The sequence below is a fragment of the Trametes versicolor genome, assembly GCF_000271585.1.
Source record: "Trametes versicolor FP-101664 SS1 unplaced genomic scaffold TRAVEscaffold_2, whole genome shotgun sequence".
NCBI lineage: Eukaryota > Fungi > Basidiomycota > Agaricomycetes > Polyporales > Polyporaceae > Trametes > Trametes versicolor.
In genome coordinates, this window is record NW_007360322.1 from 802,052 (window position 1) to 829,642 (window position 27,591).

General features: G+C 59.1%; 11 protein-coding genes across 11 annotated transcripts; 8 read left to right on the forward strand and 3 right to left on the reverse strand.

Annotated features, from left to right (window-relative positions):
* Positions 1-735: 735 nt before the first annotated feature.
* TRAVEDRAFT_17260 (uncharacterized protein) lies at positions 736-1,074 on the forward strand (the record flags this gene model as incomplete). The annotated part of the gene is made up of 2 exons (XM_008035254.1): positions 736-927; positions 955-1,074. The coding sequence occupies 2 exons, from the start codon at positions 736-738 to the stop codon at positions 1,072-1,074; spliced, it is 312 nt and encodes a 103-aa protein (XP_008033445.1).
* Positions 1,075-4,039: 2,965 nt separating this feature from the next.
* TRAVEDRAFT_17261 (NADH:flavin oxidoreductase/NADH oxidase) lies at positions 4,040-5,470 on the forward strand (the record flags this gene model as incomplete). Its single annotated transcript, XM_008035255.1, has 6 exons — positions 4,040-4,309; positions 4,374-4,551; positions 4,609-4,872; positions 4,925-5,058; positions 5,131-5,265; positions 5,330-5,470. The coding sequence occupies 6 exons, from the start codon at positions 4,040-4,042 to the stop codon at positions 5,468-5,470; spliced, it is 1,122 nt and encodes a 373-aa protein (XP_008033446.1).
* Positions 5,471-6,000: 530 nt separating this feature from the next.
* On the forward strand, positions 6,001-9,706 carry TRAVEDRAFT_68983 (uncharacterized protein). Its single transcript, XM_008035947.1, has 5 exons — positions 6,001-6,324; positions 6,782-7,678; positions 7,735-9,243; positions 9,298-9,380; positions 9,440-9,706. The coding sequence occupies exons 1-3, from the start codon at positions 6,052-6,054 to the stop codon at positions 8,818-8,820; spliced, it is 2,256 nt and encodes a 751-aa protein (XP_008034138.1). The 5' UTR covers positions 6,001-6,051; the 3' UTR covers positions 8,821-9,243; positions 9,298-9,380; positions 9,440-9,706.
* A 310-nt stretch (positions 9,707-10,016) lies between these two features.
* TRAVEDRAFT_34033 (uncharacterized protein) lies at positions 10,017-11,176 on the forward strand (the record flags this gene model as incomplete). Its single annotated transcript, XM_008035447.1, has 2 exons — positions 10,017-10,656; positions 10,677-11,176. The coding sequence occupies 2 exons, from the start codon at positions 10,017-10,019 to the stop codon at positions 11,174-11,176; spliced, it is 1,140 nt and encodes a 379-aa protein (XP_008033638.1).
* An 813-nt stretch (positions 11,177-11,989) lies between these two features.
* On the forward strand, positions 11,990-12,965 carry TRAVEDRAFT_141122 (carbohydrate kinase). The gene is made up of 2 exons (XM_008035948.1): positions 11,990-12,218; positions 12,278-12,965. Exons 1-2 carry the CDS (start codon positions 12,135-12,137, stop codon positions 12,872-12,874), a joined length of 681 nt encoding a protein of 226 aa, XP_008034139.1. The 5' UTR covers positions 11,990-12,134; the 3' UTR covers positions 12,875-12,965.
* TRAVEDRAFT_160573 (N-terminal nucleophile aminohydrolase) lies at positions 12,952-14,456 on the reverse strand. The gene is made up of 8 exons (XM_008035949.1): positions 14,412-14,456; positions 14,348-14,363; positions 14,262-14,288; positions 14,191-14,205; positions 13,957-14,128; positions 13,720-13,886; positions 13,403-13,654; positions 12,952-13,336 (listed from the first exon to the last, which is right to left on the reverse strand). Exons 1-8 carry the CDS (start codon positions 14,412-14,414, stop codon positions 13,182-13,184), a joined length of 807 nt encoding a protein of 268 aa, XP_008034140.1. The 5' UTR covers positions 14,415-14,456; the 3' UTR covers positions 12,952-13,181.
* A 291-nt stretch (positions 14,457-14,747) lies between these two features.
* Positions 14,748-15,633, reverse strand: TRAVEDRAFT_26300 (uncharacterized protein). Its single transcript, XM_008035336.1, has 3 exons — positions 15,532-15,633; positions 15,331-15,478; positions 14,748-15,216 (listed from the first exon to the last, which is right to left on the reverse strand). Exons 1-3 carry the CDS (start codon positions 15,555-15,557, stop codon positions 15,028-15,030), a joined length of 363 nt encoding a protein of 120 aa, XP_008033527.1. The 5' UTR covers positions 15,558-15,633; the 3' UTR covers positions 14,748-15,027.
* Positions 15,634-16,747: 1,114 nt separating this feature from the next.
* Positions 16,748-19,175, forward strand: TRAVEDRAFT_56021 (uncharacterized protein; the record flags this gene model as incomplete). The annotated part of the gene is made up of 4 exons (XM_008035767.1): positions 16,748-17,118; positions 17,168-17,240; positions 17,310-18,019; positions 18,182-19,175. The coding sequence occupies exons 1-4, from the start codon at positions 16,796-16,798 to the stop codon at positions 19,173-19,175; spliced, it is 2,100 nt and encodes a 699-aa protein (XP_008033958.1). The 5' UTR covers positions 16,748-16,795.
* A 1,091-nt stretch (positions 19,176-20,266) lies between these two features.
* On the forward strand, positions 20,267-22,100 carry TRAVEDRAFT_26302 (Ctr-domain-containing protein). Its single transcript, XM_008035337.1, has 7 exons — positions 20,267-20,766; positions 20,856-20,955; positions 21,021-21,508; positions 21,529-21,532; positions 21,626-21,702; positions 21,759-21,900; positions 21,982-22,100. Exons 1-3 carry the CDS (start codon positions 20,375-20,377, stop codon positions 21,141-21,143), a joined length of 615 nt encoding a protein of 204 aa, XP_008033528.1. The 5' UTR covers positions 20,267-20,374; the 3' UTR covers positions 21,144-21,508; positions 21,529-21,532; positions 21,626-21,702; positions 21,759-21,900; positions 21,982-22,100.
* On the reverse strand, positions 21,460-22,093 carry TRAVEDRAFT_115078 (small nuclear ribonucleoprotein Sm D3; the record flags this gene model as incomplete). Its single annotated transcript, XM_008035951.1, has 4 exons — positions 21,460-21,524; positions 21,626-21,702; positions 21,759-21,900; positions 21,982-22,093. 4 exons carry the CDS (start codon positions 22,091-22,093, stop codon positions 21,460-21,462), a joined length of 396 nt encoding a protein of 131 aa, XP_008034142.1.
* Positions 22,101-22,718: 618 nt separating the features above from the next.
* TRAVEDRAFT_112868 (uncharacterized protein) lies at positions 22,719-26,375 on the forward strand (the record flags this gene model as incomplete). The annotated part of the gene is made up of 16 exons (XM_008035952.1): positions 22,719-23,561; positions 23,614-23,784; positions 23,893-23,935; positions 23,988-24,077; positions 24,138-24,221; positions 24,274-24,406; positions 24,459-24,552; positions 24,605-24,655; positions 24,707-24,808; positions 24,862-25,120; positions 25,178-25,338; positions 25,393-25,605; positions 25,663-25,846; positions 25,912-26,066; positions 26,135-26,237; positions 26,308-26,375. The coding sequence occupies 16 exons, from the start codon at positions 22,719-22,721 to the stop codon at positions 26,373-26,375; spliced, it is 2,754 nt and encodes a 917-aa protein (XP_008034143.1).
* Positions 26,376-27,591: the final 1,216 nt, after the last annotated feature.

Below are 27,591 nucleotides of genomic sequence, written 5' to 3' on the forward strand. Positions count from 1 at the left end.
TGGGACAGTAGGTTCAACGCGTCATCGCTTCGGACACAAGTTCTCCAGCATGTGTCGTGTACTTACACATATCCTGCAGCGCATTGAACATTGAACTGACGACCGCGGGCGGGAGCCTCGGAACACGCACCGAGCTTTCTTTCACGTTGGGCAGCGGGAGCGCTTTGTGGTACTTTCTTACTACGACGGCTGTCTCGGATGCTCCTGGATGTGAATGCAGGGAACTGAGGTCTATTGCGAGCGTCGCGACGAGCAGATTTCTATAGCCTCACGGAATTTGGCGTGTATGTGAGGATGCCGACGAGCACGACAAGCTGAGGACGACGGCGTACAACACAGCAACTTGCAAGGGAACCGCACCGGCTCGGGAGTGTGGATCCGGGACACTCCGGATCCAGGGCAAATCCACGTGCGTAGCAAGACTAGTAACGGCGAAGGCCGATGTCACTGCCAGGCCGCCGGGTCTTGCCCGGGCCCCGGACTTTCTCCGAGGCGCGTCAGGGCGCGTCCCGTGGGGATTGCGGGGAAGGACCCGGGGCAGTCCAGACCGATCGCGGGATGAGCGGCCCGGGGCCCGGGGCTCCTGCCTCTGGTCCCCGGCGTCGACGCTCGCTAGATATTACTCACCTGGCCTCTCTCTGTCCTATATATTCATCCCATGCGCCCTCCACGCCCTCCTGAAACCCCCAACCCTTTCCCATCCTCCCTGATCGTCGCATCCATCTCCCATCCACGATGGCCACGAACATCGATGATTCGCTCTTCCTCGGTCTCGACCTCTCTACGCAGGGCCTCAAAGCGGTCCTCATTGACGAGGAGGGCGCACCAGTGCACGAGTCTGCGGTGAACTTTGACCGCGATCTCCCTTCGTACGGCACTACAAATGGCGCAATCCGTGGACCCGGCCCCGGCGAGGTCACCTCGCCAGTATGTAGTGAGTACTATATGGCACAGAAAAGACACAAAATTCGAATTTTGAGGGGGAGGGGGGTGGGTGGTCGCCGCTGGGACACCCTCCTGGCGACAAAAAATTCTGGGGGTCAAGGGGGTGGGGGGCTCCAAATCCGAGGTTAATCACATTTTGGGGCATTGTGTCGCCAAATAAAATCCTCGATGCCTCTTGGTTCGTACGTAATTTTAATCGATTGGCCGCTTCCGATGCTGTTCTTGCAGCCATAGAGTATGCTGACGCTCCAAGAGTCTCAGTCTCCGACCACGAATTCGTGACATCTCGTCGCGCTTCGCTCTTGCTTTCTTCCACCACCCTCTCCTTCTGGCATCGATAATCGCCTGCTGGTGGCGCCCGTGCAGTTGCCCAGCACGCAGCACGCCGCTTGTGCGAACCTGCAGGCCTCACTCGGACCCTCCATTTTCACGGATCACTTGAGTCAATAGGCAGTGCACTCGCTTGTGGCGAGTCTCGGCTCTCGACAGCATCAAGCTGCCCGAACGCCTCCACCTGCAGGAGACGAAGTCAAGCTCGAAATGAATTTCAGGGACCAAGTGCCCTGTCTCGCGACGGTGGCACTCAAACAGTCAAGCCATTGGATTCCGTTGTCTAGCTTGACTCCCCGTACACAACCCACTCCAAAAGCCGCTCATGGACCATCCAGACGCTCCGGCTGCCTTCGCACGCCGCTCAGATGTACACGCCTCATGGCATCACCAGCAGGCCACGGCTAAAGAAATATCTCACCGGTGGTCAAGCCTGACAATGCCGCAGCGTCTGGCGCCCCATCCCGAGCGCGATCCGGCGAAGCCAACACAGAGCGGCTCCCCGAGGGACGTCCGTGATCTGCCTTGTCATAAACACGTCGGAGGTCGACTTTCGCGACGTGAAAGTGTCGTGCGCGCAGCAACAGATGCGCGCGCCCTCAGTCACACTCTCTCAGCCTCGTGCATCTTCACGTACGCCCTCCCCCATTATAATACCCACAACTTGCCCTCGTGCACTGTTTATAGTCGAACACCGCCACGCTTCCGATGGCTCGTGCGAGCCACAACGACATTTCGCGCGTGCGCAGTCGTCGAGGACACATTCGTCCTCGAGGCTCTCCGCGCATCGCGAGTACATGTTATCTGCGCGCAGGAGCGTGCGTCCAGCGGTCCGCCATCGATGGCGCAGCACCTCTGCAGCACGCCGCACGTCCGATTGACGTTACGCCTTCCCAGCCCGAGCGTGCTGTTCGCCCCAGATGCCAGAGATGTCCCCGGCACGTCTCCGCGCCATCATTCCCGAGCCTCGATCGCCCGTTCCTTGCGCTGGCAGCGGCACATGCATGCCTGCCGCGCTAGGCCGTACACGGTGGTGGCGCCCTGATTGCCCGAAGCTAGCAGTGGATGCGGAAGCGCGCCGTGCGGCGCTCGTTGTGTGCTGCTGTGGGCGACCGCTGGCGACGGGCGCACCCGAGGCAGCCCGAAGCTCGAACCTGAAACGGCGCCACTATCATCAAGGGGGATGGGCGGGCCCGCCGAGCGCGCGGGCGGCTGGACATGGTACATATATTACATCGATTGGGCGCGGAGTGTAGGGGCGGGGGCCGCCCCGTGCGCGCTGGGGGTGGAATGGATCTCCACGAGCGTGATAGGATGCCTGGGCGCCGAAGGTCAGAGGTACTGGGGGCTAACGCTAGAAGCTCGGGTTTTGACAGACTTCGACGTCTGACGGCGGGCGAGCCGGTGGACCTGTTAACATCTGGCCAGGCCTGTGAAGCTCCGTTGTACACGGAGCAGTGATCAAGAGCCCCGCTCAATGCACTTTGTTGGATTCTAATCATGTGGCTGAGAGAGGACGGCGGGCGACGGCAGAGTACTCGGAGCTCCTCGATAAAATATCGTAGTGCACGTACTTATGAGGTGCGTCGAGTGGCAACTTGAGGGCATATGACTCGTGACTCGGTGGGATGCGCAGCGAGGTGCGTGTTTCAGTGGTCATCAAGACAGATTCTTACCTGAGCTCCCTTTTTGCAAACCAGTCGCATGCATGACATATGTGCTCACAGCACACAGACGCGTCCTCTCTACTCACCTCCTTCGAACTTACTTACCTCCGCGACGGAATACCTAAAAAGGAAATCCCGCCCAGACCGGGATACACATCGGGATATCGGCCATTCCCCGACTCCTCGGCTCCGGCGGTATGCGAGTGTGTCCCGCCGGCAGAGTTGCTTGCTACACGCGTGAGCAACGCAAGAGCGTAGAACATCCGCCCATGACGCGGCCAGATGAAATTTCCTGGGTCTGCGTGGCCCTCAAGAACGAAAAACCTCCGATTGTATGTCAGACTCGTTGCTTCTGAGTTGCGTCTTAACTTGGCTCATGGTCATCCTGTTTACAGAACCATGCGTTGCAGTCGGCACATCATCGCAGAGGTTAACGTTACACACTCGGCCTGGCGTACGTAGCTATAAGGAGGTATGCAATTCAAACGGATTTTATCAGCCGAGGGCTTCAAGGTCAGAAGAGCTAGCTGTGCAGCAGTGTCATAGTGTGCACGTTCGAGCGGACCCGTCACACGTCCTTTCACTTGGCAGTTACGGCTCCGCTATGCACCTGTTCGGTAAACCTGGTCAGACTCTGTATTGTACTAATGTCTAACATCCTACTCAGATTTCTATGCTGTCCCAGGACCATTTACAAATTCACACGGCAAGAGGTACATAGCCTTGATCGACGGCCGAAATCAGTTGAGCCCGCTGTCTCCACCTGCAACTCGCCTAGGTATCGGAGAATACAACCTTCGCCCTCGGAAAAACTTCCCAACCCGCCCAACCGGGCATTGTCACGCCAGAGGACAACTTCTTAATAAGGACAGGCGGCTCAGCGCACACTCCGTATCACCAACCACGCACACTCTGCACACTCGAACATGCTCGCGCGTTCTTCGCTTCCCACCCGCGCCGTCACCCTCGCCGCCTCCACCCGCCGATCGTTCGCGCAGCTTGTCCAACCCCGCCTGTATAAGAAGGGCACCCCGCCGCTCGTTTCCCCCAGACTCAGACTCCAACCCCACAACCACACCCACACCCAGCTCAGAAACATGTCCTCCTCGAACACCCCCGCCTTGTTCCAGCCGATCCAGGTCGGCGACATCAAGCTCGGCCACCGCGTCGTGCTCTCGCCGCTCACGCGTATCCGCGCCAACGGCGAGCACGTCCACGGCGACCTCGCGCTCGAGTACTACAAGCAGCGCGCGAGCGTGCCCGGCACGCTCCTCATCACCGAGGCGACGTACATTTCGCCCCAGGCCGGCGGCATGGCCAACGTGCCCGGGATCTACAACGACGCGCAGATCGCGGCGTGGAAGAAGGTGCGTGCATAGAGCTTGTTGGGCAATCGGACGGGGAACTCATACGGCTGTCCGCGAACCGCAGATCACCGACGCCGTCCACGAGAAGGGCTCGTACATCTACTTGCAGCTGTGGGCCCTGGGCCGTGCGGCGCGTCCCGCGTCGCTGCACGAGGAGAACCCGGACTACCCCTACGTCTCGGCGTCGCCCATTGCGCTCAGCACCAGCCCCGATGACGTCCCCAGGGCCCTGACCAAGGAGGGTGAGTGCCGTTGAATTCCATCGGCCGCCAGCCTTCTCACTTCCACTACCTTCGCAGAGATCAAGCAGTACATCCAGTGGTACGCGACCGCGGCCGCCAACTCGGTCCACAAGGCGGGCTTCGACGGTGTCGAGATCCACGGCGCCAACGGCTACCTCATCGACCAGTTCCTCCAGGACGTCTCGAACAAGCGCACGGACGAGTACGGCGGCTCGATTGAAAACCGCGCTCGGTTCGCCCTTGAGGTCACCGAGGCCGTCGTTGCCGCCGTCGGCCAAAGCAAGACAGCGATGCGTCTAAGCCCCTGGAGCTTGTACCAAGGTACGCGTTTTCTCGCCCAGGTCGATGATGTGGACACTCATACCGTCCCCAGACATGCGTGAGGAGAACCCCATCCCCACCGTCACGTACCTCGTCGAGCAGTACAAGAAGAAGTACCCCAACTTGGCGTACATCCACGTCGTCGGCCCCGGTGGGCCTGGCAGCAAGGGCCCTGACAATGAAGAGGTAAGCAGTATCCTGAGTAATTTTCGGTCCTGTTGTTTCGAACTCAGTGAACTAACGCGGTTGCGATGCTAGGACACCCACTTCGTCCAGAAGCTGTGGGCGCCCCGCCCGGTCATCACCACGGGCGGTTACGACCGCGAGTCCGGCATCAAGGTCGCTGAGGAGACTGGCCAGATCGTCGGTTATGGCCGTGCCTTCCTGTCGAACGTGAGTATATGCTCCATATGACATTAGCGACGGGTAGCTGACTAGTTTCGCTCGTGACATGTAGCCGGATCTGCCGTTCCGCCTGCAGAACAACATCAAGCTGAACGACCCCGAGTACGACTCATTCTACCTGCCGATGGCCGCCAAGGGTTACACCACGTACCCGTTCTCGGAGGAGTTCTTGAAGACGCAGCCCAAGGCTTGAGTCGCTCCGCGTCGACGCTCTCCGAGTCAGAGCTCGTTTGGATCGTAGATTGATCATGTAAATTTCTAAAGTCATCAGAGAATATTTGGATCACCGTTTAGAATATGACTCTATGTTCATGGACATGGGCACGATGACGGAAGTACGAGAGTCAAACTCAAGTTACAAAAGTGATTCTGGGTGTGGCACAAGCCCTAACCCGAGAAGAGCTGCATAAACCTAAAACTTCGGTCCGATTGTTCCGGGCCACTGTCCTGGCAGGCCCGCGCGCTTGTAGAGAGCAGCTCCCCCAAGTCGTTCCCCACCTCTACTACGGCTTTCACCGAGTCTGTAGTCCTGACCTACTCTACGAGATACAGCAAACTCTGGAATATACGGCTCTGAACACCTGCCCCGCAACAAGGTCGTACGCGAAGTTACCGAGTCTACGTCCCTACTACTACTAGTGCATACTAGTGCTGCTGCTGCTGCACCTCAACGCCTCAACACTTATACACCATCATCTCAGCGTTCTATCCCACCGAAGTCATATTCTACGGATGCATTAACGACTCTGAACACTGCTAAACATACACTCCAACATGCAGCATGCTTCCTCGGCCTCCAGTTCCAAGGCGCCCCCGGGCACGATCGACTTCCTCCCGGACCTCTTCGCGCGCGCACACGCCGCGCACCCCGACTTCCCACTCGACCACGTCATCATCCAGTCGCTGCTCCTATGCCTCATTGCCCAGCCGCGGTCCCCGAGTGTGAGCGCGAAGCAGGCGTATGACAGCGCCGTCCGTCCTGGGTTACATTTGATCCTGCGGACGCGGGAAGAGGATGTGGGGGTTGTTGTCAACCTCGTTGCACTGGTGAGTTCGTCTATTCGTCCGCACCATCACCGAATTGCATCCCTGTCTGTGATCAACACGCTCCTCCATAACTTCCGTGATCGTCCGTCGCGGTAACGTCTGGTCGCATGCGGCGCTCGGGCGTATTATGGCGGACGTGTGTGTTGCGTGCTTAGCTGCTACGCACTGTGTGCTTCAGCGCAGTCTTTTGCGCATTAGTCCGTATATATGTGGGATCATAAGGTTCTCACGAGATCTGCCAAACGCATTGTCGCAATGTTATGTGCGAGCATACGCGGAGATGTATGAATGCAACATTGCTATTCCAAAATGAGCGGTCGAATCCATGCTGCTGAACCACGGATGCAATAATACAGCCCTTCTATGTATCCGCGCTCGCAATTTGAAGAGAACCACTGGCGACCGTATGGCTACTTTGATTGATTTGCCAGAACACTGACCTCTCATTCATTCACAGACTCTACAACACGTCCTCGGCGTTTCCACGCACAAGCACAAGATTGGTGCCCGCACCGACCCGCCGTCCCGCCAACGCCGCCGCCGCTCCACCGGGGCTACCCACACCTCGTCTCATGCTCCCGCGACCGACGATCCCGACGCGTTCCTCCGTGCCCTCTTCTTCCGGCGCGGCCCCCACCCCTCGTTCTCCTCCCACCGCAGCAGCACCCCGCGCCCGCGCTCTGGGATAAGCCTTGACGCGACCCCGAAGTCCGGGACGATCCCGCTTGGGGGGCAGGCAAAGAGCCCCCGGGGCGTGGCGCATGTGCCCCACCGCTCGGCGTCGTACACGGCCGCGCCGAGCACGGACGGGGAAGACGAGTATTTCGACGCGTCCTCCCTCGCGTCGTCGCGCCGCCCACTGCTGCCGGGCCACACGCCTGCGTCGACGATGCGGTCCCGCGGGTCGAGCAGAGCCCGGCCGAGCGCACACCGGCTTCGCACGGACCCGTTGCCACTCTCGTCGCTGTTCACGCTACCTGGTTCCGAGGGGCACGACAGCCCGGCGTCGACCCCCGCGACTACAACCACGACTGACAGCCTGAGGCCCCAGAAGAGCGGACCTGGAAGCGAACGGGCCAGCGATCCTGGACAGCCGGTATCGGCGATGCCCAGGGCCGTGGTGGTGTCCGGATTAGAGCACACCACACCACCTGCCCAGAGAGCTCTGATGAGGGTGCTTACGGAGAGGCGACTGATCATGAGCGGCTACGGCGGCGACCAGGAGGGAGATAGTACAGAGCGAGAGGTTGACGTGGACGTCGAAGACGGGACATGGAATTTGCCCGATGGTTTCGTGATGGTTTATGTGTGCAAATGGGACCCGCACGAACGGCCTCCGATACAACGCGGCTTGGTATGTCGTTTTCACCCGCATTCAGGATTGATGATATTCATGCTGTTCTTGGGCAGCTTGACAAGTTCTCGATGAGTTCAGAAATCTTACTTCCGGCCGCCGTACGACAGCATTATCTCGCCTACCGCGCAGCGCATAGTACACCCACTCCTCGCGGAACACCCATCCCCTCCCCTCTCGCCCTACCCCACTCAATCCACTCATTCTTCCCGAACCCTTCGCATTCGCCAGCACGGCGACCCGCACCCCTGCCCGTACCCACGCCGCAACTCCCCCCTGTGCTGTCTTCATCTGAGCTAGCCGACCTGCGCATGCTCGCACGGCCGTACCCCACCACAGGGCCGATCTTTTACCCCTCCGTCCACGCAACCTTGCAACCCATGCCCGTTTTGCCCCTGCCACCACAGCCGCCGCCCTACGCAGCACTCCACCCCTCCCTCGAAATTTACCTGCTCGACCTCTTTGCAGCGACACGGCACCACCCCATGCTCGAGGGCACATTGCTCACGCAACGCGCACACGCCGATGCAGAGGCGCTCGCGCGCGCCTTCCGCGTTCTCAACGGGGACACGCTCGGGACGGCGTTGATCGTGCAGGAGGCGCAGTTGGGGGGAGATCGGGAGACCGCCGCCGCGGAGAGCTTCGACGACGCGAGCTGGACGGAGGACGGGTGGCGTAGCGTGGAGAGCCTCACGCGCAGCGGGCGCATCAAGGCCGAGTTTCTCGGGGTGGATAATGGGGTGCGCGTGCGGGTGAATGGGGACTCGGTGCATTCGGACGGCGCGAGCGCGCTGTCAGGAATGTATGGCGATGGCGGTGGGAGCGGGGCGAGTCCCCCGGAGGCGCAGGCGTTGGCGATGGCGCGTGCGTGGCCGGAGGTGTGGGATGTGTCGGAGGAGGACGTCGCCAGGGTCTTTCCGCGTGCGGTGTCGCACCGACTGAGGGTACGCGATGGCCCCGACGACGAGGTGTTGGGCAGCGTGATGTGGCCTGCAGTACCACCGGAGGGGGCCGCGGCTGCGGCTGCAATGTGCGGAGCTGTGGTGGACGGGAGTCCACAGCCGGACGGCCTTGGGAGACCGATGGGGTGGGATAGGAAAACCGTGAAAGAGATATTGGTGCGGGTACTAGCGGAGGTATGACTCTGCAGATGTAGGGATATATGCACGAAGAGCTTGCGTGTCTGGGACGCCGATGTCGTCCCTACAGGACAGGCGCATCGTCCGGTAGTCGTTCGTTGCCGCGAAATACGACGTGCCCTGCGCGTTCGAATAGCGGTGGGGCGCGAGCTGTAGCCTTGCTGCGCTGTCGTTTGTGTTTCTTCTTACGCAGTGGGATAGGAGATTCTGTAGATTGCGCATCCGCATCCATCGTTGAGGTCTCTCCGCCCGCTTGAAGAGCAGTAGCGGGTGTAGACGGCGAGGGCGCAAAAGTTGTGTTCACAACGGCTACGTTGTCTGCGGGCAGCGTCCCATCAATACCAAGCACAGGCGGCGCGGGTATGCGACGAGAGGCGTTGCAGGTCAAGCATGTATACACCACAGCATGTCGGTGAGAGAATGTAGCTATAGTGGCGCCTAGGTTAGCACATATTTTATTCAGTCGGGCAGTGAACTTACGTCTGACACGCACGATGGCCGTCGAGCCGGGAAGCAGGATAGTATCACAGCTCTTGCACAGCGTCCGTTTAAGAGACGGGTCCCTATGAACATGTGGACAGATGATTAGCAGTCAAGTAGATGTGAAAGGAGGAGCTCGTACATTCTGACCATAGTCTTCTGCCCGACGGTGCGCATTGACCCGATGTAGCTCCTTGAAAGCTCTGCGGTATCTCTCGGATGTCTGACCTTCTGCTTTTTCTTGGATTTCCCTTTAACAGCTGGTGCTGGTTGCTGGGGCTGTACGGCGCTGGTGGGAAGCGTTTGCGATACGGAGTTGAGGTAAGCGCTGGCCTGGTAGAGAAAGTTTATACGTTGGATGATGTCTCTGTTTGCAACACCATGCAGATTCGCAACAGGTTCGCTGTCCTTGTTTTTCTTCGCCATCGCTGCGCCGTAGTGCTGCGATGTGCAATATAGAGTGACAGACGGATGGACTTCGGCGGGAGGTGCTGCGCGTGAGATGGAGGTCGCCAGAGAAGGAAGGAAGGATAAACAGCCGACAACAGCAGAGTATACGTGTCTCATACGTGTTCACACCGCTTCTCCATCGACCACCACGTACGCCGCTCCTCCTTCCGCAGTCTGCCTCTCCTACAAGACCTGTCTCTTTCTCTTCTGCTCTCTCCACGTACCCACTCGCCACGATCCACGACCCAGTCATGAAACGCGCCGCCGACATGGACCACGCCGACTCACCACTCGACGAATCACCCTCCCCGTCGCCCAGTTCCCACACCTCTGAACTGTCTGGTCCCCCCCGCAAACGTGCCCGCTCTGATGTTACACCAGAAGAGCGCAGGGAAGCACGCGCACACCGCAACCGCATCGCTGCCCAGAACTCCCGCGACCGCCGTAAGGCGCAGTTCTCGTACCTCGAGCAACGGGTCTCCGAGCTCGAGGAGGAGAACAGGCAGCTGCGTGCCGGCATGGGTCTCACCGCACCACCACACCATTCCCACGAGCAGAAAGATGAAGAGCGCGAGAAGGACAGGGCTAGAGAAAGGGAGAACGAGGAACTCCGACAGCGGGTCAAGACCCTCGAAGCAGGGTGGGAGGCCGTTATGAAGGCGCTTGCCGCCTCGGGCCTTCCCCTGGACCTTGCCGCTGTCCCACCACCAAGTTCCTCCGTTCCCTCCTCGAACCCCTCCGCGCCCGTTACGTTAGGTCAACCCTCCACGTCTACACTCCCCGTATTCGTGCCCCCCACCCCCATATCACCCGCACCCTCCACCTCCTCGAGCTCCAGTACTCTCTTTGATTCTGATGACTTCGATTCCACTCGCCACCTAGCACGGGTGGCGACCACCGATGCCCCTCGTTTATCATCGGTGTCCCAGCAGCGGGTGGATCTGAACGTTCGTCGAATCGCCTCCAGCTGGAGCTCAATATCCCCCACACCTCATCATACCCGCCGATCATCAACATTGGTGAGGCAGCCCCCACAACGGCGGACGAAGTCGCCATGGACGATCTCTTCCGTGAAATCCTCGCGACTTCCCCCGTCACGCCGCAGGCTCCTCTGCCTCCTGTCTCAGCCGCCCTCACGCCGCGGTCCCCAGCCCAGTCGGTGTCCGAAATCAAACTCTCCCCCGCGCCCTCCGCCAGCGCCCCCGCGGCGTCAATGATGCCCGCGTTGCCGGAGATCGACTGGGAGAGCGAGGTAGAGATGCAGAGATTGCTGGCCATGCTCCCTATGGTTCAGCAGGACGCAACCCTTTCGGATGCCGGCGCGACCGCGGGCGACTTCCCTTCGGCTCTCGACCTCGAGCTGTCGGGATGGGACTTGTCGGGCGCGCTCAGCGTACCGGCCAGTTCCTCGTCCGTGAGCGTCTTCTAGAGCTCCGCCGTCTATGGGTTTTTCTTCGCGTCTTGGGTTCATCGTTGTCTCTCGCATTACCTCTATTTATCGACAAGTAATCTCTCTCCCTTTCTTCTCCTTTTCTCCTCGACTCCTCCATCTCCCAGAGACTTTTTACGATTACCGGACCGTCTCGCTTCTCCCCCCATTACTCCCACCTTCACGTCGCGTTGTAGCTTCCAAGCTGCCGTGTTCAGCCGTGCTTCCGCTCGCGCTTTGTGCTCGATGCTGTCTCCCTTCGCTGGGCTCGTCGTTCTCCCCTTTTGGGTTGATGAATGTCGGGTCCTTCTGTTGGTGAGCGCTCGAGTGCAGGTAAGGATGGTGTCTGGTTGGACGTGGTTTGCGAGGTGTTGTTTCTGTGATGTTGTTTGGTGTACGTCTTGACGCTACGTATTTAAAACACTGTACGTAGCTTGAAACCTGGAGAACGAGATGGCTTGGTTTTCGGAAATTGTGATGTGTGATGTGTGTGGGTGCCCACTGCTGGCCAGGGACTGCGAGCGCTTCCACGCCGCAGACCACTCCTTTCACGCGAGCTACAACGTCTCACGCAGGAACTCCTAGTGCTATCTCTGGTGCGAAGGCATGCATGGACGACGATGTTGCAAATATCGGCCGCCGCTAACAAGTTCGCGAACCCCGGACTTTCCCCAGGATGATCGATCGGGATTACGCCGAGGAGGAGGTCGATGGCGGCGCGATGAGCCTATGACGCCCCAACGGCCCGCCATATATCCCTCGACATGGCGGAGCCAACATACGCCTCTCTTCCTCCTCTTCCACCACAGACAGAACGCAACTGCGACGCCCGCTGCCGAGTACACTGCGACTGCTATAGCTCGGTGGCGCGCGACATAACCTACACAAGTCGCCAACTTATTCCCTCCCGCTCTCTCCGCTTCACACGACCGGAACCACCGTTCAAACTTCGAGGAATATGTCCCAAGACGAACACCAGCTCGCGGCAGCTTCGCCCGACGCGCCCAAGCCGAAACGGCACCCCATCCTCATCATCGTGATGGTACGTCCCGCCTTCCCTTCCGATTCACCCTAACCTGCACCTTACGCCCTTGCTCCCAGGGCGTCGCGGGCACCGGCAAAACGACGCTCGCGCGCGAACTGGAGCGGCGGCTCGACATGGCGTACGTCGAGGGCGACGAGCTGCACCCGCCCGCGAACATCGCGAAGATGTCCGCCGGGATCCCGCTCACGGACGCGGACCGCGAGCCGTGGCTGCAGCTCATCCGCACCACCGCCGAGGGCCTCGCCGCGCAGCAGCAGGCGGACCCTGCGTTCGCGCGCCGCCCTGGCGCGCTCGTCACCTGCTCTGCGCTCCGCGCGTACTACCGCGACCTCCTCCGCGGGAAACCCGTGGTCAGAGCGCAGGGAGAGACGGGGAAGCAGACGGAGCTGCCGGAGCACCTCGCGCCGCCGGCGCCGCACATGCTCCCGGCGTACTTTGTGTACATCAAGGGGGATAAGGAGTTGCTTCAGGCGAGGATATCGAAGCGCGAGGGACACTACATGAAGCCCGGGATGCTCGACAGCCAGTTGCAGACGTTGGAGAGCCCGGAGGGCGAGGAGGGTGTGGTCGTTGTCCCGCTCGACGCGACGACGGAAGAGCAGGCGGACATCGCTGTACGAGGGCTGAACGAGCTCTTGCCGGAACCTCTATGAAGTATGCAGAGAGGGTGAGAAGCAACTAGACATAGAGGATGTACTTTTACCAGTAACTTACCCGCGACTTCGCTCAAGTACTTCGGTCGGGCAACCTTACGATCGTGGTGTGAAAGCGCTCGCGGTCCCTGACCGGCACTCAGGGTGACAGCATTCACGTTAAATCAGGCGGCGAGCGCAGAAAAAAGCACCAAACTGCAGTACATATTCACCAAACTATCTGGCGAGGGGACAAAGCGAAAAGTCGTGGTTGCATTGTATACACTAGAAAGCCAGTTGAAGTCCGACGCCGCCAAACCGCCAAATCCTACAAAGTGAGGTCGCCCGGTGCCGGCGCTGCTGCATCCCCCTCTTCCTTCTTCCCGAGCCCGTGCTTCTGCAGGAGTGCATCAATTTCCGCGGGGTTGTATATCTTCGCCTTTGGCTGCTTGCTCGCATCGAGCGTGAGGGTCGCAAACTCCACTGTGCAGCGCAAAATCCCAGTCAGACATGTAGGAGGAGGTGGCGGGTAAACATGGCAGGACTCACGTTTCTCGCTGCCGAGCGTCGTACTGTCCATCGTCTTGCTCATAACCTTAAGCACGAGCTCGATCGCGTCCTCGACCGAGATGTCCTCTTTGTAATCCTGCTTGAGCAGCGACGTCGCCGTGCCGTTGTTCGCGCCAATGCACGTCGCCTTCCACCCGGAGTAGTTGCCGGACGGGTCGGAGTGGTACAACTGGAACTGGTAATGTGGGTCATACCCGGCGTACAGCAACGAGACGCCGAATGGCCGGAGACCTGCAGGGCGTAATATAGTCAAGACTCCGGAAGGGGAGAACAGGATGGGGTGGGGAAGGTCGCACCTCCGTATTGTGTGTAGCCCTGCTTGAGATCGCATAGCCGCTGCGCAAGAAGTTCTACGGGGATGTCTTCATTGTAGCTGAACAGGTGCCTCTGTGCCGCTTGTCGTGCGTAGTTCACGAGCGAGTTCGCGTCCGCCGTGATTCCCGCCACTCCTGATATGACATTTCTGCCCACGTAAAAGTCGAAGAATGAGCGAACGAACAATCAAACGATGTAGAAGAGGGAGGGGGACGCACGAGTTGAGGAGGAAGATCTTCTCGCCACTACCGCCGTAGCTTCCGCCCGTCGCGCCGGACATGTCGAGCAGCTTTCCCGTGACTTTCTTCTCCGCTGCGAGAACGACGCCGTCCTTCGAGAGCACGCCGATGACGATACCGGCGTGCGAGATCGCCTCCATGGCATACTCGACTGGGGGACCGTGCGTGAGACTGCAGGTTCGCGGTGTATGGAGAGATCGGGACCGTGCTCACTTTGATACAATCGGCCTACGTGTCTCCAAATCAGCTATGAGGCATGCACACGAGTAGGCAGCAGAGCTTACCCTCAGGCGAGAAGATGGTCGTTCGGCCTTTAGCGCAGGAAGTGCATGTTAGCAAGATATCTTCAAGTCACTTTTGCTGAACGCACTATCGTAACGTCTGGCCTGAATGTGTGTGAGAAAGCAGATTCATTCAATGATTTGCGTGCTCACCATGGCGGAAAGTGTAGGAGGTTATGAAGAGGAGAGGGGGAGAGGACAAGGAGATGATCTGGAGCTGAAGTGAGTTGACGCGTTTCAAGGCGTACGCGTCGGCCACTAGCGCCCGGACGTTGCCGAGCGCGTCAGTAGAGCCACTACTATGTAGACCTGATAAGTAGATGATCATAGCTGCAGACATACACTTTGTCCAGAAAACTAACACCGATTGAAAGAGTAAGCTTTAGGAATGATCAAGCTATGGGCTCGTTTGATCTGTATCTAAACACAGCCTACAGCTTCCTGTTCTTGTCGCTTGATATGCGGACGCATATACCCACATATCGGTACGAGGGTACAACGTCCGCGTCAACATTGGTCAAAATCATGCCACACAGACCGGTATGCGAGTAATTATACATTCGTCGGCGGCGTAGGGTACCGTTCACAACAAAGACCACAAAGACAACAGCGCAAGAATACAGCCAGCAGGTCCATCCATCCTCCTCACAAAGTACACGGGCCTTCCGTAGTCTTGGTCCCGATATTCTTGGTCGCAACGATTGTTGGACAACGTGGAGAGGGCGCCATAACCCCAGGAGGATGGAAGTGTCTCATTGTTTGACGATGATCAATCGTGCATCTCATCGTCCTTCGCGATGAAAGACTCCTCGTTCTCGTCATCTTCAGCCGCGTCCTCGGGTTTGAGGCCGGCCTTGGCGAGCGCCTCGGCGGAGGAATAGTCGACACGAACACCGCGCGTGCGACGGCCGCCGGTGTTAATGATTGCACCGGCGTCGAGCTCCGAGTAGTCATCCTCCTGCACGCGTCAAACGCGTCAAAAAGGTGGGATAGTCAGTCAAACACGTCATTTGACCATATACCATAGCATACATGCAACCCAACGCGTCTCATGACGGGACGGGCCACTTACCTCCATGTCCTCATCTTCCTCCTCTTCGTCTTCCTCTTCCTCATCGTCATCATCGTCGTCCATGACCTCTTCCTGGACAAGCTTGCCCTTTCCTTTGCCGGAAGGCGAGGTGATAGACTCCGGCTGGCCTCCGTTGGCGGTGGTGGAGCTGGATACACCGGTGAGACAAGTCGCGTCGAACGCGAGTAAAACAGAACGTACGCGGGGGCAGTCGCGTCAGTAGACATTTTGGTGATAGCAGAAGACCGTAAAGACACGAGGAGGCGAGAGTGGGGACGTGAACGGAGGAGTGAAGGTGGTGGTTGGGAGAAAAGCGGCAAGACGCGTCGCGTGTCGCGTAGAATGGCCGCGTCTGTTTGCGGGTGTTTGCGAGACCGGGGGAAAGCCGATTGTCCGGCAGGGATGATGCCAAATGGGGAACCTCCGGAGGCATTACTGGCGACACCCGGCGGGGCCGGTGCGTGGGAAATGCTTCCGGCATGTCCGACTGTGCGCACACCAACGCCCATAACGGGCGCCCCGAGAACTCCGGCCCCCCAGGGCGTGTAAAACACTGCCAAAAACGTTGGCAACAGCAGGCGAGACAGGCGGGCATAAGACGGCCGTTCGTCATCGACGCGCAGCTAGTATGAATTTAGAAGATGCGCTGATCTGCATGCATTGTAGACGAGCGAATTCGGGCAGGTTTGGGCGGATGTCGGGGCCGCAGGATCAGTGGCTGGCAACGAGTGTGTCAGAGTTCAGATTCCCCATATGATATATCTGGCTCGGCTAGAACAAGGATAGTCTGAGACGTAAGTACGCGCGGCGACCGCCAGCGAGGCTCCGAGCGCCGCGAGGACATCGGAGGGAAGCATGCACCGGTTTGGCAGTATTACAAGCATGCGTCGCCGCGCCGCGTCGCGTCCTGTGTGCAACTGAGCAACGCTGCATGGGCGCAACGAGGTCGCCGGGAGGAGGAAGAGGCCGTACAGACAATAAACAGGTGGAAGCAGAGGAGGGGTGATGGGAAGAGCTGATTGGGAGGGAGGAGGGGGAAGGGCGGTATTTGCGGGCCTGTGGATAGTCGAGTTCGGGATCGGGTGGGACACAATCAGTGCGACTCCAGTCTCTGTCTCGCTCTACGATGTCGATGGGCCCTCGCCGGTGCATCCTCTCAAACACTCCCCCTCCTGACGACCCACCACATCAGCCCGCCCCAGGCCCACACCAGCCGTCCCCGCCCTCGGCCCCCGCCGGCCAGTCAGACACCGAGGTGAAATCCAAGGGGAAGAGCGCAAGCCAGCCCCCGCCCAACGACACTCACGATCTGCCTCCTGCGCCGTCCCCCGATTTGTCACGTTCGCTGTCTGCTAGAGGCGCCAGTAGGCTTTCCTCTTCCTTCTTCCCCGCCCTTGCCAAAGCCCGCCTTGCCCTCGCCGCCGCCTCCTCCTCCTCCCCTCCGCCGCCGCCTACCCCCCGCGATATGCGCTCCTCTAGCGCTCGCGAGCAGACACCAAAGCCCAAACCACTCCTGATTCTCAAGCTCAGCGGCTCCTCTTACCTCGACACCATCATCCGGGACGACAAGACGAAAGATCCTGTCTACATCCTCGAGACTGTGCGCGAGCTCACGAATATTTACCGTCTCGACCATCCACGAGACGAGCCGGTGAAGGCTGCCACGGTGCAATGGCCGCTCCATCCCGTTCGCGTCAAGGGGAAGTCGGGGAGGATGATTCAGTTTGGAAACGGTAGCTGGCGGGAAGCCGAGGACCTCCTGAAGAACGGTCCCCTGGGGAGCACAGCGTACGTCGGACAACTGCTCTACTCGCACTTCCGCTGATCCTGCTTCTAGCATTCGCAAGTTTAGCATCCCCCACTACCCCAATTCCTTGAAGTGGAAGCTCATTCCTGGCAACTGCTTCTGCGTATGTGCTTTAATCCACGCGTCATCTGCCCTCTTCCGTCCATGCTCACCCACATAACCCTCATTATAGTGTGTAACGAACGCTGTCAAAGGCCCTGTCGCTGTGTTGGACGCCGCAACCCTCAGCGCGCCGCCCCGGCTAAAAGTCTACCATCCGCTGATTGAGCGCGACGTCGCTCGTTCGCAAGACAACTACAAGGGCGTCCCTACTGTCTTTCTGGATTATCTTGTTATCACCTCCCTGCTGCTAGTCACCGATGTCCAGGAATGGCTCGATAGGCCGAGGGAGGCGCGCATCCCTGGTAGCAGCTCATACACGATTCAGCGCTGGCTGGCCCTGATCCACGATACGCCCGCGCCGCCAGAACCCCAGCACCCTACCGTCGACCTGAGCCTGACTGTGCCTTCTACGCCGCCTCAATCTGCGACCTTCCCATCTCCTGGTGCTTACTGGGAGACGCAGAGCGGCGTGACCTCACTATCAGGGTCCAACGGCTCAGGATCGGGTACGTCGTACATGGGTGAGCTGTTTACACCCATCACGCCCATCACGTCTGCTACGTCCGCGAACTCGTCCGCGTTTTTCTCCCGATCGGCGGAGGATGCACCTCCGCTACCTCCTATGCCCGGATCGACGTCCTCAGCGGCGTCCCCGTTCGCACATAATGTGGAACCGGGGGCGACGCGCGTACGCGAGCGGCCGAAGTCCAATCCACAGACGATGACGCATTCCGCTAACTCGTCGAGTTCAAACGCGGACACGTTGAACGGCTCGCAGCCGTACGCAGACAGCGGTGAGCAACCGGCACCTATCCAGCACCGATCACGCTCCGCACACACGTTGTCCCTGCCGGGCAACGCAGAGCTTGGTGTGCCGTCCACGTCTGCGCCGACGTCACCACTCCCAATATCGGGCTTCAGCTCACCTTCATCCACATCAAGATCTAGTCGACGTCAGCTCCCTGTGCCTCCCGGACCTGTCCCTGCAAACTCATTCGCGCAACCATGGCTCTATGGCTCCAGTTCATCTGCTTCGTCTTCCTCCAGCCAAACACCTCTCGCCTCTCCGTCTACGCCCCCATCAGCTAGCTCTGCGGCCCAAAGTACACGTTCACACATGCGTGTATCGATACGCACAACGCCGATGCCACCACCACCGCCCCCACCCCAGCACTCAATCCCTCTCCCGCCAAAGCTTGCGCGGGAGCAGCAGGGCTACGGTTCGCGCGGCGGTGCGCGGCCACGTACAGCGCCTGAGCTCGAGAACGGAGGCCGGCGAAGACACTCAGAGTCATTCTCTGCCGGACAGTTTGGCGAGCTATCGCCCGTGGATGATGCGGGGCCAAGTGTTCACCCGTATGCGTCCGCGACGCCTCCTGCTTCGTTCTCACTACGAGGCGACGATGTGCACGAACTCACCAACCATATGCGTGCACTGGGCGCCTCCCCCGGGCCGTCGAGTTTCAGCGAGTCGCGCATGCAGACGAGCCATATGCGTGCGCCAAGCCAGGCAGCGCCGGACTACGACACACACTCTTTCGTGAATTCGCCCCCGCCGTCTCTGCCGCCTCTGCCACTACCAGTACCCCCGGCTTCGAGCTCTGGGACAGGGTCGCGGCCGGTGACACGGCGCCAGCTCACCGTCGTGAATGCGGACGTGCCCGCACCGCCGCAGCATGCAAGAGACCCTGGTTTGGGTATAGGCGGCGCAGCGGCGTGTCCGCCGCCCCCAGGCGAGCTACGACTGGATCCACGCATGTCGTACGCGGACAGCGTCTACGAGATGCCCCCGCCGGCGTACGACGCAATCGACTTTTCGGTGCGGTATGTGCCTGTACCTCCTGTGCCCCCAATCCCGACACATCTCGCCGTAGTCCCCACGCGTCTACCCGTGCCTCCGGCAGATGCGGGCTCAGAGGGGCAGCGCTCCTCCTGAATTCCGCGCCATCCTCCTGAGGGCTAGATTGCCTTGCGTCTCCGGTGGGTCGGTAAGACTTGCGCGTCTCTCCTGGTGTTCACTCTATCCCAAGCCCCCCTCTTTGGCTGTCTGTTGTTGTCCCACATCACTCGCTCGCTCACCCGTTTACTGCAACATCACCTTCTCTTTCACGCAATCTACGCCCATTTCTTTTTGCCATTACTTTCACCTCTGCAACCTCAACCTCGGCTCACCAATCACAATCTCATCTCGTCCCTGCAATACAGTGCCCTGGCTCACATGCAATATTTTCACCCTTTCCCTTGCCTTCCCTGTCCCCGCGCCCGCCGCTCGCAATCAACACGCACTGGATCTTGAGGATCTTGCTGTTCCTGTATCATACATGCTTGCCCTGCTTTACGCTTCGCCCCTGCAGCTTTTGCCCGTAATTGCCGCCTTGTGCTTACTACCACGGTTTTGCCTTTCTTCTGCCCCTCACCCCCACCCCCAACCTCAAATCCACCCTCACCCGCAACGACCTTTCACCCGCATCTCGACTCGCGCATTACTGTACCCGCTCCGCTCCGCCCGTAATACCACTTCATACCCGCTGCGCTCCATATATCCCGCTCCTCCCCCATACCTCCAACCCCACCCGCACTCTCCTTCTCCGCCCGCCTTCATCCCCGCCTTCGTTTCGTCTCCCTATGCTCACCACCCGTTGGACGGGTGTAGATATCCCGGATCCTTCCCCCTTCCCATCCCCTGCTGCGGGCTCGCTCGCATAAGTACGGTACGCGCCCCTACAGTATTGACATCGGCCGCTGGTGCTGCCTCGCCTGGACGGCCGTCGGTTTTATTCCCGTTGCCTGCTATATTGTACAGAAGGTCTCTCGCTGGTTGTACTACTATACACCTCGCCTAACGAATCTCTTTCTCTCCCTGTCCTCATGGTCTGGACGTGCGCAGGGTCGGATGTGTAGGTATGATTGCGCAGCTCTGATCTGGTGGCGATTCTATCACCTTGGACCTTCTTGGACTCAGGGACTGCGGGCGCTTCACGACTGCTATACAGAGTCTCGTCCAGGTCCGCTCGCACGGTCGTCGCCCTGCCCTCGTCCAGTCGACCACCTACTGCGCAGACATCACCAACGTCCTCTCGCCTGCTCACTTCTAGCCCACACCCACACCCGTCCCGAAGCAACCAACTGACCACCATGAACCACGGCGGCGACCACGGCGGACACGGCGGGCACGACATGCCCGGGATGCCGGCAGGCCCGACGTGCTCGATGAACATGCTCTGGAACACGCAGATCGCGGACACCTGCATCGTCTTCCGCTCGTGGCACATCTCCTCGACGACCGCCTTCGTGTTCTCGTGCGCGGTCGTCGTCGGCCTGGGGGTGCTGTACGAGTGGCTGCGCGCGGCGCAGCGCACGCTCGACCGCCGCATCGCCGCGACGCTCTCCGCGCAGGGCAAGGGCAAGGCCGCCGCGGCGAGCACAAGCCGAGGGGAGGGATCGGTGAGTGGCAGGAACAGCCCCGAGTGGGAGTCGGAAGAGGCGGGATTGTTGACTGGTTCGTTGGTTACGAAGGCGCGCGCTGGGTGAGTAGTGCTCTCAGACCCCCGCTCCCATACCGTGCGGGGCCGGGCGTGGCATGATAGGATGCTGACCGACTGCCGTGGCGTTGCAGGACCGCGCTCCCTGTGTCCGCTCGTATCAGCCGTGCGGTGCTGTACGGCGCGTCGGTGTTCCTGTCGTTCTTCCTCATGCTGGTCTTCATGACGTACAACGTGAGTCTCCCGACATGCGACGTTTGGTGTATGCATGAGCTGAGGCCGTTCCCTGGTACATATAGGCATACCTCATCCTCGCCACGGTTGTCGGTGCCGCTCTGGGCAACTTCATCTTCTCGACCCATATGGACATCGACGCGGTCCTCGCCGGTGGCGCAGACGGGAAGGGTATGGCGTGCCATTAAGGCTCGCTCGTTTACATGTTATGGTGGATGTGTACGATATATCTGTGCTTGCCTGCCGTTTGTTGCGATGTGTCGACTGTTGTTTGCTTTTCGAGGAGACCTATACACTCTCAGGATGTCCGCATTTACTAGGATCGATCGGGTCTCAGTTAAATCGAGTGTCTTGCGTGTAAACGGACAAATATCGCGCCACGAATGTCTGGTGGCAAGTAATGGGACAAGATGAAGACAGCAAGGAGAGAATCTAATAACACAGCTATGCGAACAGTTCTGGGGTAATAGGAAGAGCGCACTACAACCAGATCCTGGTACATACTCATCGACGGATGCCTCTTGCGGCGGGAACACCACGACCGCGGCGCGCTGCAAATATAGTCAGCGCTTGTTGGAGTAGGGAGAAGTTTGAGGGAGAACACACCATTGGCTGCAAAATGAAAGGATGTCAGGACTATGCACGAGTAAGGAAAGATCGTAGGACGCACCCCGCATGATCGTTGCCCTTCCACGCGCCGTACCAATACCCCTTCCTTTCATCGCGTTCGGTCCCACACGCTTGAACCTGATCGCACCAGAGTTGAGCGGTCGGCGATTACCCCGAGTCGATGAAGTACTCACATGGGCGCGTTCTGCAGCATGTCCGGGACAATGAAGAATCTGACCATACTTCCCCTGATGTACACCTGATCCAGCTGGGACACACGCCCGTCGCGTTGCGTCACGGTGATGTCCTTCAGCGAGATGTTCAGGTTGTCCTCGGCTGCATAGCGCGATGTCCAAAAGAGAACGGGCGAACGTCAGTATACAAGCAGAAACGAGAACAGAATCGGAAGGGGCGCACCCTCGGCAAGCTTGCCGCGGTATAGCTGGCCAGTTTTGAGCTCGACGGTAATGACATGTCCAAGGGACTCGTGGAGGAGCTTGACGGGAATTCCGAGTCCTGAGGTCGCCATTTCTGCGTCGGAGGGGTGTGCAGGGCGAGGCGAGCTCGAATCCTGAACGAAGGTGCGCGCGCGTCTCTGCCACGTGGGGTCCTCCACTTTAGGGAAAGGCGAGAGACTGGGATTCAGAGTCTGGTGCGCGCCCAGGACAAAATGGGCGCCTACTGGACCGTTCGCGCCGGAGAACCACTTGAGTCTTGGGTTACCGGAGTCGGGTCGCTCTCGCTCGGCAACAACCAGGAATTCGGGGTACACCACTTCCTGCAGGCTGCCACGACCATCGTCTCCTTCATCTCTCCTCATCGCATTGACAACGCGGACGACGGTGGCTCCCTAGGCGGCGACTGTGATCAGGAAGCTCGGCTACGCTTGACGTCAGGTTCATTGTGGGGGCTGAAGCGAGCAGATATTCACCAGGTGGGCAGGTCTGATGCCTCATAGGGCGCGTCATCCCCGTCTAACAGTGTGCCATTAGTGCGGTACGCCCGAGCGTAAATAGGAAAGGCGGCCTCCGAACGCGACGATCCCTTAGGGGTTGCCACCAAGACATTGAAGTCCCATTCCCGCTGTCAATATGCCTCTCAAGAAAGCGTCGTCCGACACCGCGGTACCAGTCCTCCCGAATAACGATGAGGTAATGTCGGGACCTCTGAGCGGCCCGTCGAGCATCGAATGGCGCCGTCAGCGTCTGATGCAGATTGGGAGCTCGGCCGCTGAGGAGGACGAGGACGAGGTGAACGAGACGACTTCCCTGCGCCCCGCCATCGAGACGCGTGCGGCATCTTACGGGACACTCCCGAGGCAAGCACGCGACCCGAAGCAGAAGGCCTCCCACCGCACCCGTCATGCACTCGCGCTCCCGAATCTGCGTATACCCAAGGGTCGGTACACGAACCCGCCCACGCCAAGCGTCGCGTCACCTCGCTCGCTACGCAGCGGCTCCTACTTCGCCACCGTCACCCGCCGCCCAGTCTCCGCGTACGACAAGCCCGTTGCGCAGGAAATTCTCGAGGCAGAAGGTGCCATCAAGACGAATGGAATTCGTGTCTGGTACTCGTCATTCACTTCCATCGACTGGCTACATGACGCAATCAAGGATTCGGCGCGCCAGGCGCGTTTGCGCAAGCACAAATCAAAACGCGGTCGAGTCCGCAAGCAGATCGACAGGAGTATAGGGTGGATCACCGTCACCCTCGTCGGCTTCTTCACCGCTATCATAGCCTTCATGATCGTCCGCGGTGAGCAATGGCTGTTCGATATCAAGGAGGGTTATTGCACACGCGGACTGTGGAAGGCGAAGCGGTTCTGCTGTCCGATCAAAGATGACAACGTGTTTGCACCTCGCATCCCCTCCTTCATGCCGATGTCGCCCGAGGAGTCTTGCGTGGAATGGCGCACATGGGGCGAGTACTTTGTTTCTATGCAAGGTGTTCCGTTGGAGCAGGAAACCGTCGAGTATGTAGTCTACACCGTGGTCGCCGTATGTATCCGTATCTTCCGGGCCGGTATAACTACTTATTATATGTGCATAGATACTCCTCGCCGTCATCTCCGCGGTCTTGACTCTCCGTCTGACTGCATCGACTTTCTTCGTCACTCGGAAAGACTCTGGCGTGTTGTCTTCGACCTTCGCAAGTGGTAACGATGATCAGAAGCTTACGGACCTTCCTGCTGGAGCGGCCCCTCGCAAAGTGTTGTACTACGTGCGTAAGCCCTTTCTTTCTACTTACATGCGAGTACTGTCCGTTGCAGGCCACGAGTTATCCTATAGAACCATCTATCCAGTATTTGCGTTGACCGTATTTCCATAGGCTGCAGGGAGCGGTATCCCAGAGATCAAGACTATCCTGTCTGGTATGCTACAGACTACCTATTTCAGGCCTCTTTACTGAACACCGTACACAAGGTTTTGTCATCCACGGTTACCTGGGCGGAAGAACCCTCTTCACCAAGTCTGTCGGCTTAGCCCTTTCCGTGGCCTCTGGATTGTCTCTCGGTGAGCTAGCATAGGGTATCGCCTTCTTGGTCCGCTTCTCATCCCCGGCGTCCTCAATAGGCAAGGAAGGGCCCTTTGTGCATATCGCGTCATGTGTGGGTAACATCGTCAGTAGGCTATTCAGCAAGTACGAGACCAACGAAGGTATATGCTCCCGCTATCCACCTGCGCGACTATATGCTCACATCTCTCCTAGGCAAACGGCGTGGTGTCCTTAGTGCGGCATGTGCAGCAGGTGTTGCAGTCGCTTTCGGGGCTCCCATCGGAGGCGTGCTATTTAGTCTCGAGGAGGTGTCCTACTTCTTCCCGGCGAAGGTCATGTGGAGAAGGTATCAATATATGCATATACCTAACATGTGCAACGCTCACCCCGCCACACAGCTTCTTCTGTGCGATGGTCGCCGCCATGACCTTGCGGTTCCTCGACCCTTTCGGTAGTGGGAAGCTGGTTCTGTTCCAAGTGACATACGACAAGGTGATTTTTGCTGGTTCTGCGCATACTTGTGCACAATTAATGTGTTCCTAAGGATTGGCATGCATATGAACTGGCCCCCTTCCTACTCCTGGGCGTCTTTGGTGTAAGCTCTTCCCAGACATCTGCTCTCTACCGACCTGACCACTTTCTATAGGGAGTGTACGGCGCAGTGTTCTCGAAGCTTAACTATCGCTGGACTCGGGACGTACGCAACGCGACGTGGCTCAAACGGTACCCCGTGGTGGAAGTGATCCTAGTGCGTACCGCAGGTTCTGATATCGTCCGACTGGATTATCGACTCCACTTCAGGTCACCCTCGTCACAGCGATCCTCAGCTTCCTGAACCCATACACGCGTATGGGCGGCACCGAGCTCGTCTACAACCTCTTCGCCGAGTGCCGCTCCGGCAGTGCGAACACGCACTCCGGGCTGTGCGTCCTCGACCCGCCCACCCAGGCTATCCTCGTGATTCAGTCGATCTTCATCGCATTGATCGTGAAGGGCGCGCTCACCATCGTGACCTTCGGCATCAAGGTCCCCGCGGGTATCTTCATCCCCACGCTCGGAGGTACGCCCGTCATTGGTCAAAGATACATTGTGGATCTGGTTAAACGCTCTAACACAGTCGGCGCATGCGCCGGACGCATCCTGGGCATCCTCATCCAATGGGCGCAGTACACCTATCCCACCAGTCCTGCCTTCACGATGTGCGAAGGTGACCTCGATTGCGTTATCCCCGGCTTGTACGCCATGGTTGGCGCCGCGGCTACGCTTTCCGGTGTCACCGTAAGCTTCCTTTCCTCCCTCCTATGTGCAACTCGCTCACAATACGGCTGGCAGCGCACGACTGTCTCGCTCGCTGTCATCATGTTCGAGCTCACCGACACGCTGACGTACGCTGTCCCGGTTATGCTCTCGGTGCTCGTCGCGAAGACCATTGCGGACGCGCTCGAGCCGAAGGGCATCTACGACCTCGTCATCGAGCTCTCACAGCTGCCGTACCTTGACGCCAAGCACGACTACGTCTGGGGAAGCCTCCAGATCAACGACGTCGTACGTATCTCCGCACTCTTTCCATTGTTTGAGCCCGTCCGCTGATGAGTGTGTCAGACGGACCGCGACGTGGAGGTGCTGCGTGTCGACCACGAGAACACGGTGAAGAGTGTGCGTGATCAGCTGCAGGCGCTCGTCGAGGGGGGCAACTCGGACAGCGGCTTCCCGATTCTACGCCCCGACGGCGAGGGCACGCGTATGGTTGGCTATATCGGCGCGAACGAGCTTGAGCACGCCCTGAGTGAGTCCTCTCCACCCCTGTTTATTCATGAACGATTAGAACGTGAGTTGACGCGGGTTCCGAAGGCATCGTCGCGGACGAGCCGGACGAGATCGTCAAGTTCCACACGAACGCGCCGCACCACGGCGGCCCAATGGCAGGCTCTGTGTCGTCGCTCGCAGAGTCGGGCATGAACGTCGTCGGCTCAGATCCGTACGACTTCAGCTGCTACATGGACCAGGTGCGCAACAGTCATTCGTCGTAATGGAGGGTTGGCCAAAGCTGACATTAATTGGTGCACTCTCACAGGCGCCACTGACGGTGCAAGACAACTCGCCGCTCGAACTCGTCCAACAACTGTTCACAAAGCTCGGGGCACGGTACGTCGTCGTCACCGACACCGACGGCCACTGTGAGTATCTCCTCTCCGGAACATTTAGCCTCCTGCAGGACAGCGCTGATCGAGATCCCTTGCATGACAGACGAGGGCGTGATCGACAAGAAGACGTGGCTGGCTTTCCTCGACGAGCTTTCGCACAAGTATGAGTGATCCTCGGTCGGCTCCTTCCTCGCATCCGACCCCCGCCGAACTATAGCTACCAAGTCCTACATCTCTGTTGTCACTCCGACTCATCCATGGACATGCCGCTCAACCTACTGCACTGGTATCGGATCTTCCGCTCCCTCACAATGTACTAACCCCCACGTTATCGATACCCATCGGATCTTCTCGATGCAATATACTACGTTTCGCACTTGCGAGGTTCCGAGGTTCGTGCACAAGTACTGTCAGCCAGACAGCCTCTGCCAGTGGCGGGCACCGGAAGCGAGCAACGTCGCCATGAGGCTACCGACCTACCACCCGAACACGGCGGGCCGGTAAAGTTCAACATGCGTCATTCTGTTCGGCTCACTCACTGACATGCGAGGCTGACGCCGATCTTGCCCTTGTCGGCTGCGGACTGTACGCCTCTGCGCGGTCTGCGAGGCGTATAAAGACCCGCCCCCGGACGCCCTCTGATCTCCAGACACTCTTCCCCCTTCCTCATCCTTCTCGCTCGAGTTGTCTTCCCCCCACTCCTCTTTCCGCCCAACTGCCGCCTCCGATTACCATCACTCAAATGCCACCGCCCTCACCCACCCCATCCACCCACCCCACGTCCTACGCCTGATGCAACTTCTCGAGCTCTGGTAGCTCTGCGCGACTACTACGCGCATTCTTCTTCTCCGCCCTCCACAGCCTTCCTTGCGGATTCGTGTCCTGGAGTGTGCCTTCACGTGGTTCAGGGTATTAGGCAGTGAGTTCTCTTACTGCGACAAGCTTCCGCGCTGTAAGCTGACGATGCTACGACGTAGCTGCCCCTTCCTTAACAAGAGGGAAGCCACTCGAGCTGGGGCGCCGCCCACCACGTAGCTCGTATAGCATGGTGCTGGGTGGGCGCCGAGATGTCATAGATCCTCGGGGCATCCAACGATGTTTCCTCAGCTCGCTGCTCCGCGGACACGACCCAGCGGCCATATACGATGCTGGCAGTACGTCTTCGCGCCCCTGCCTCGCTCGCTCTCTCTTCGCTAACAATATGTTTCTCTCAGTCGTCGGCACCGCTACACAGGAAGTGAAGCTGAGAGATCGGGCTGTCTTCGTGACGGCGCTATTTACCCTACCCTTCTATCCGCCTCAGATACCGACCCTCCACTCCGCCCATGCGGAGCCTGCGCAGTGCGCATGCGCCCCCGACTGTCTGGTGTTGTACGTCGCATTTTTT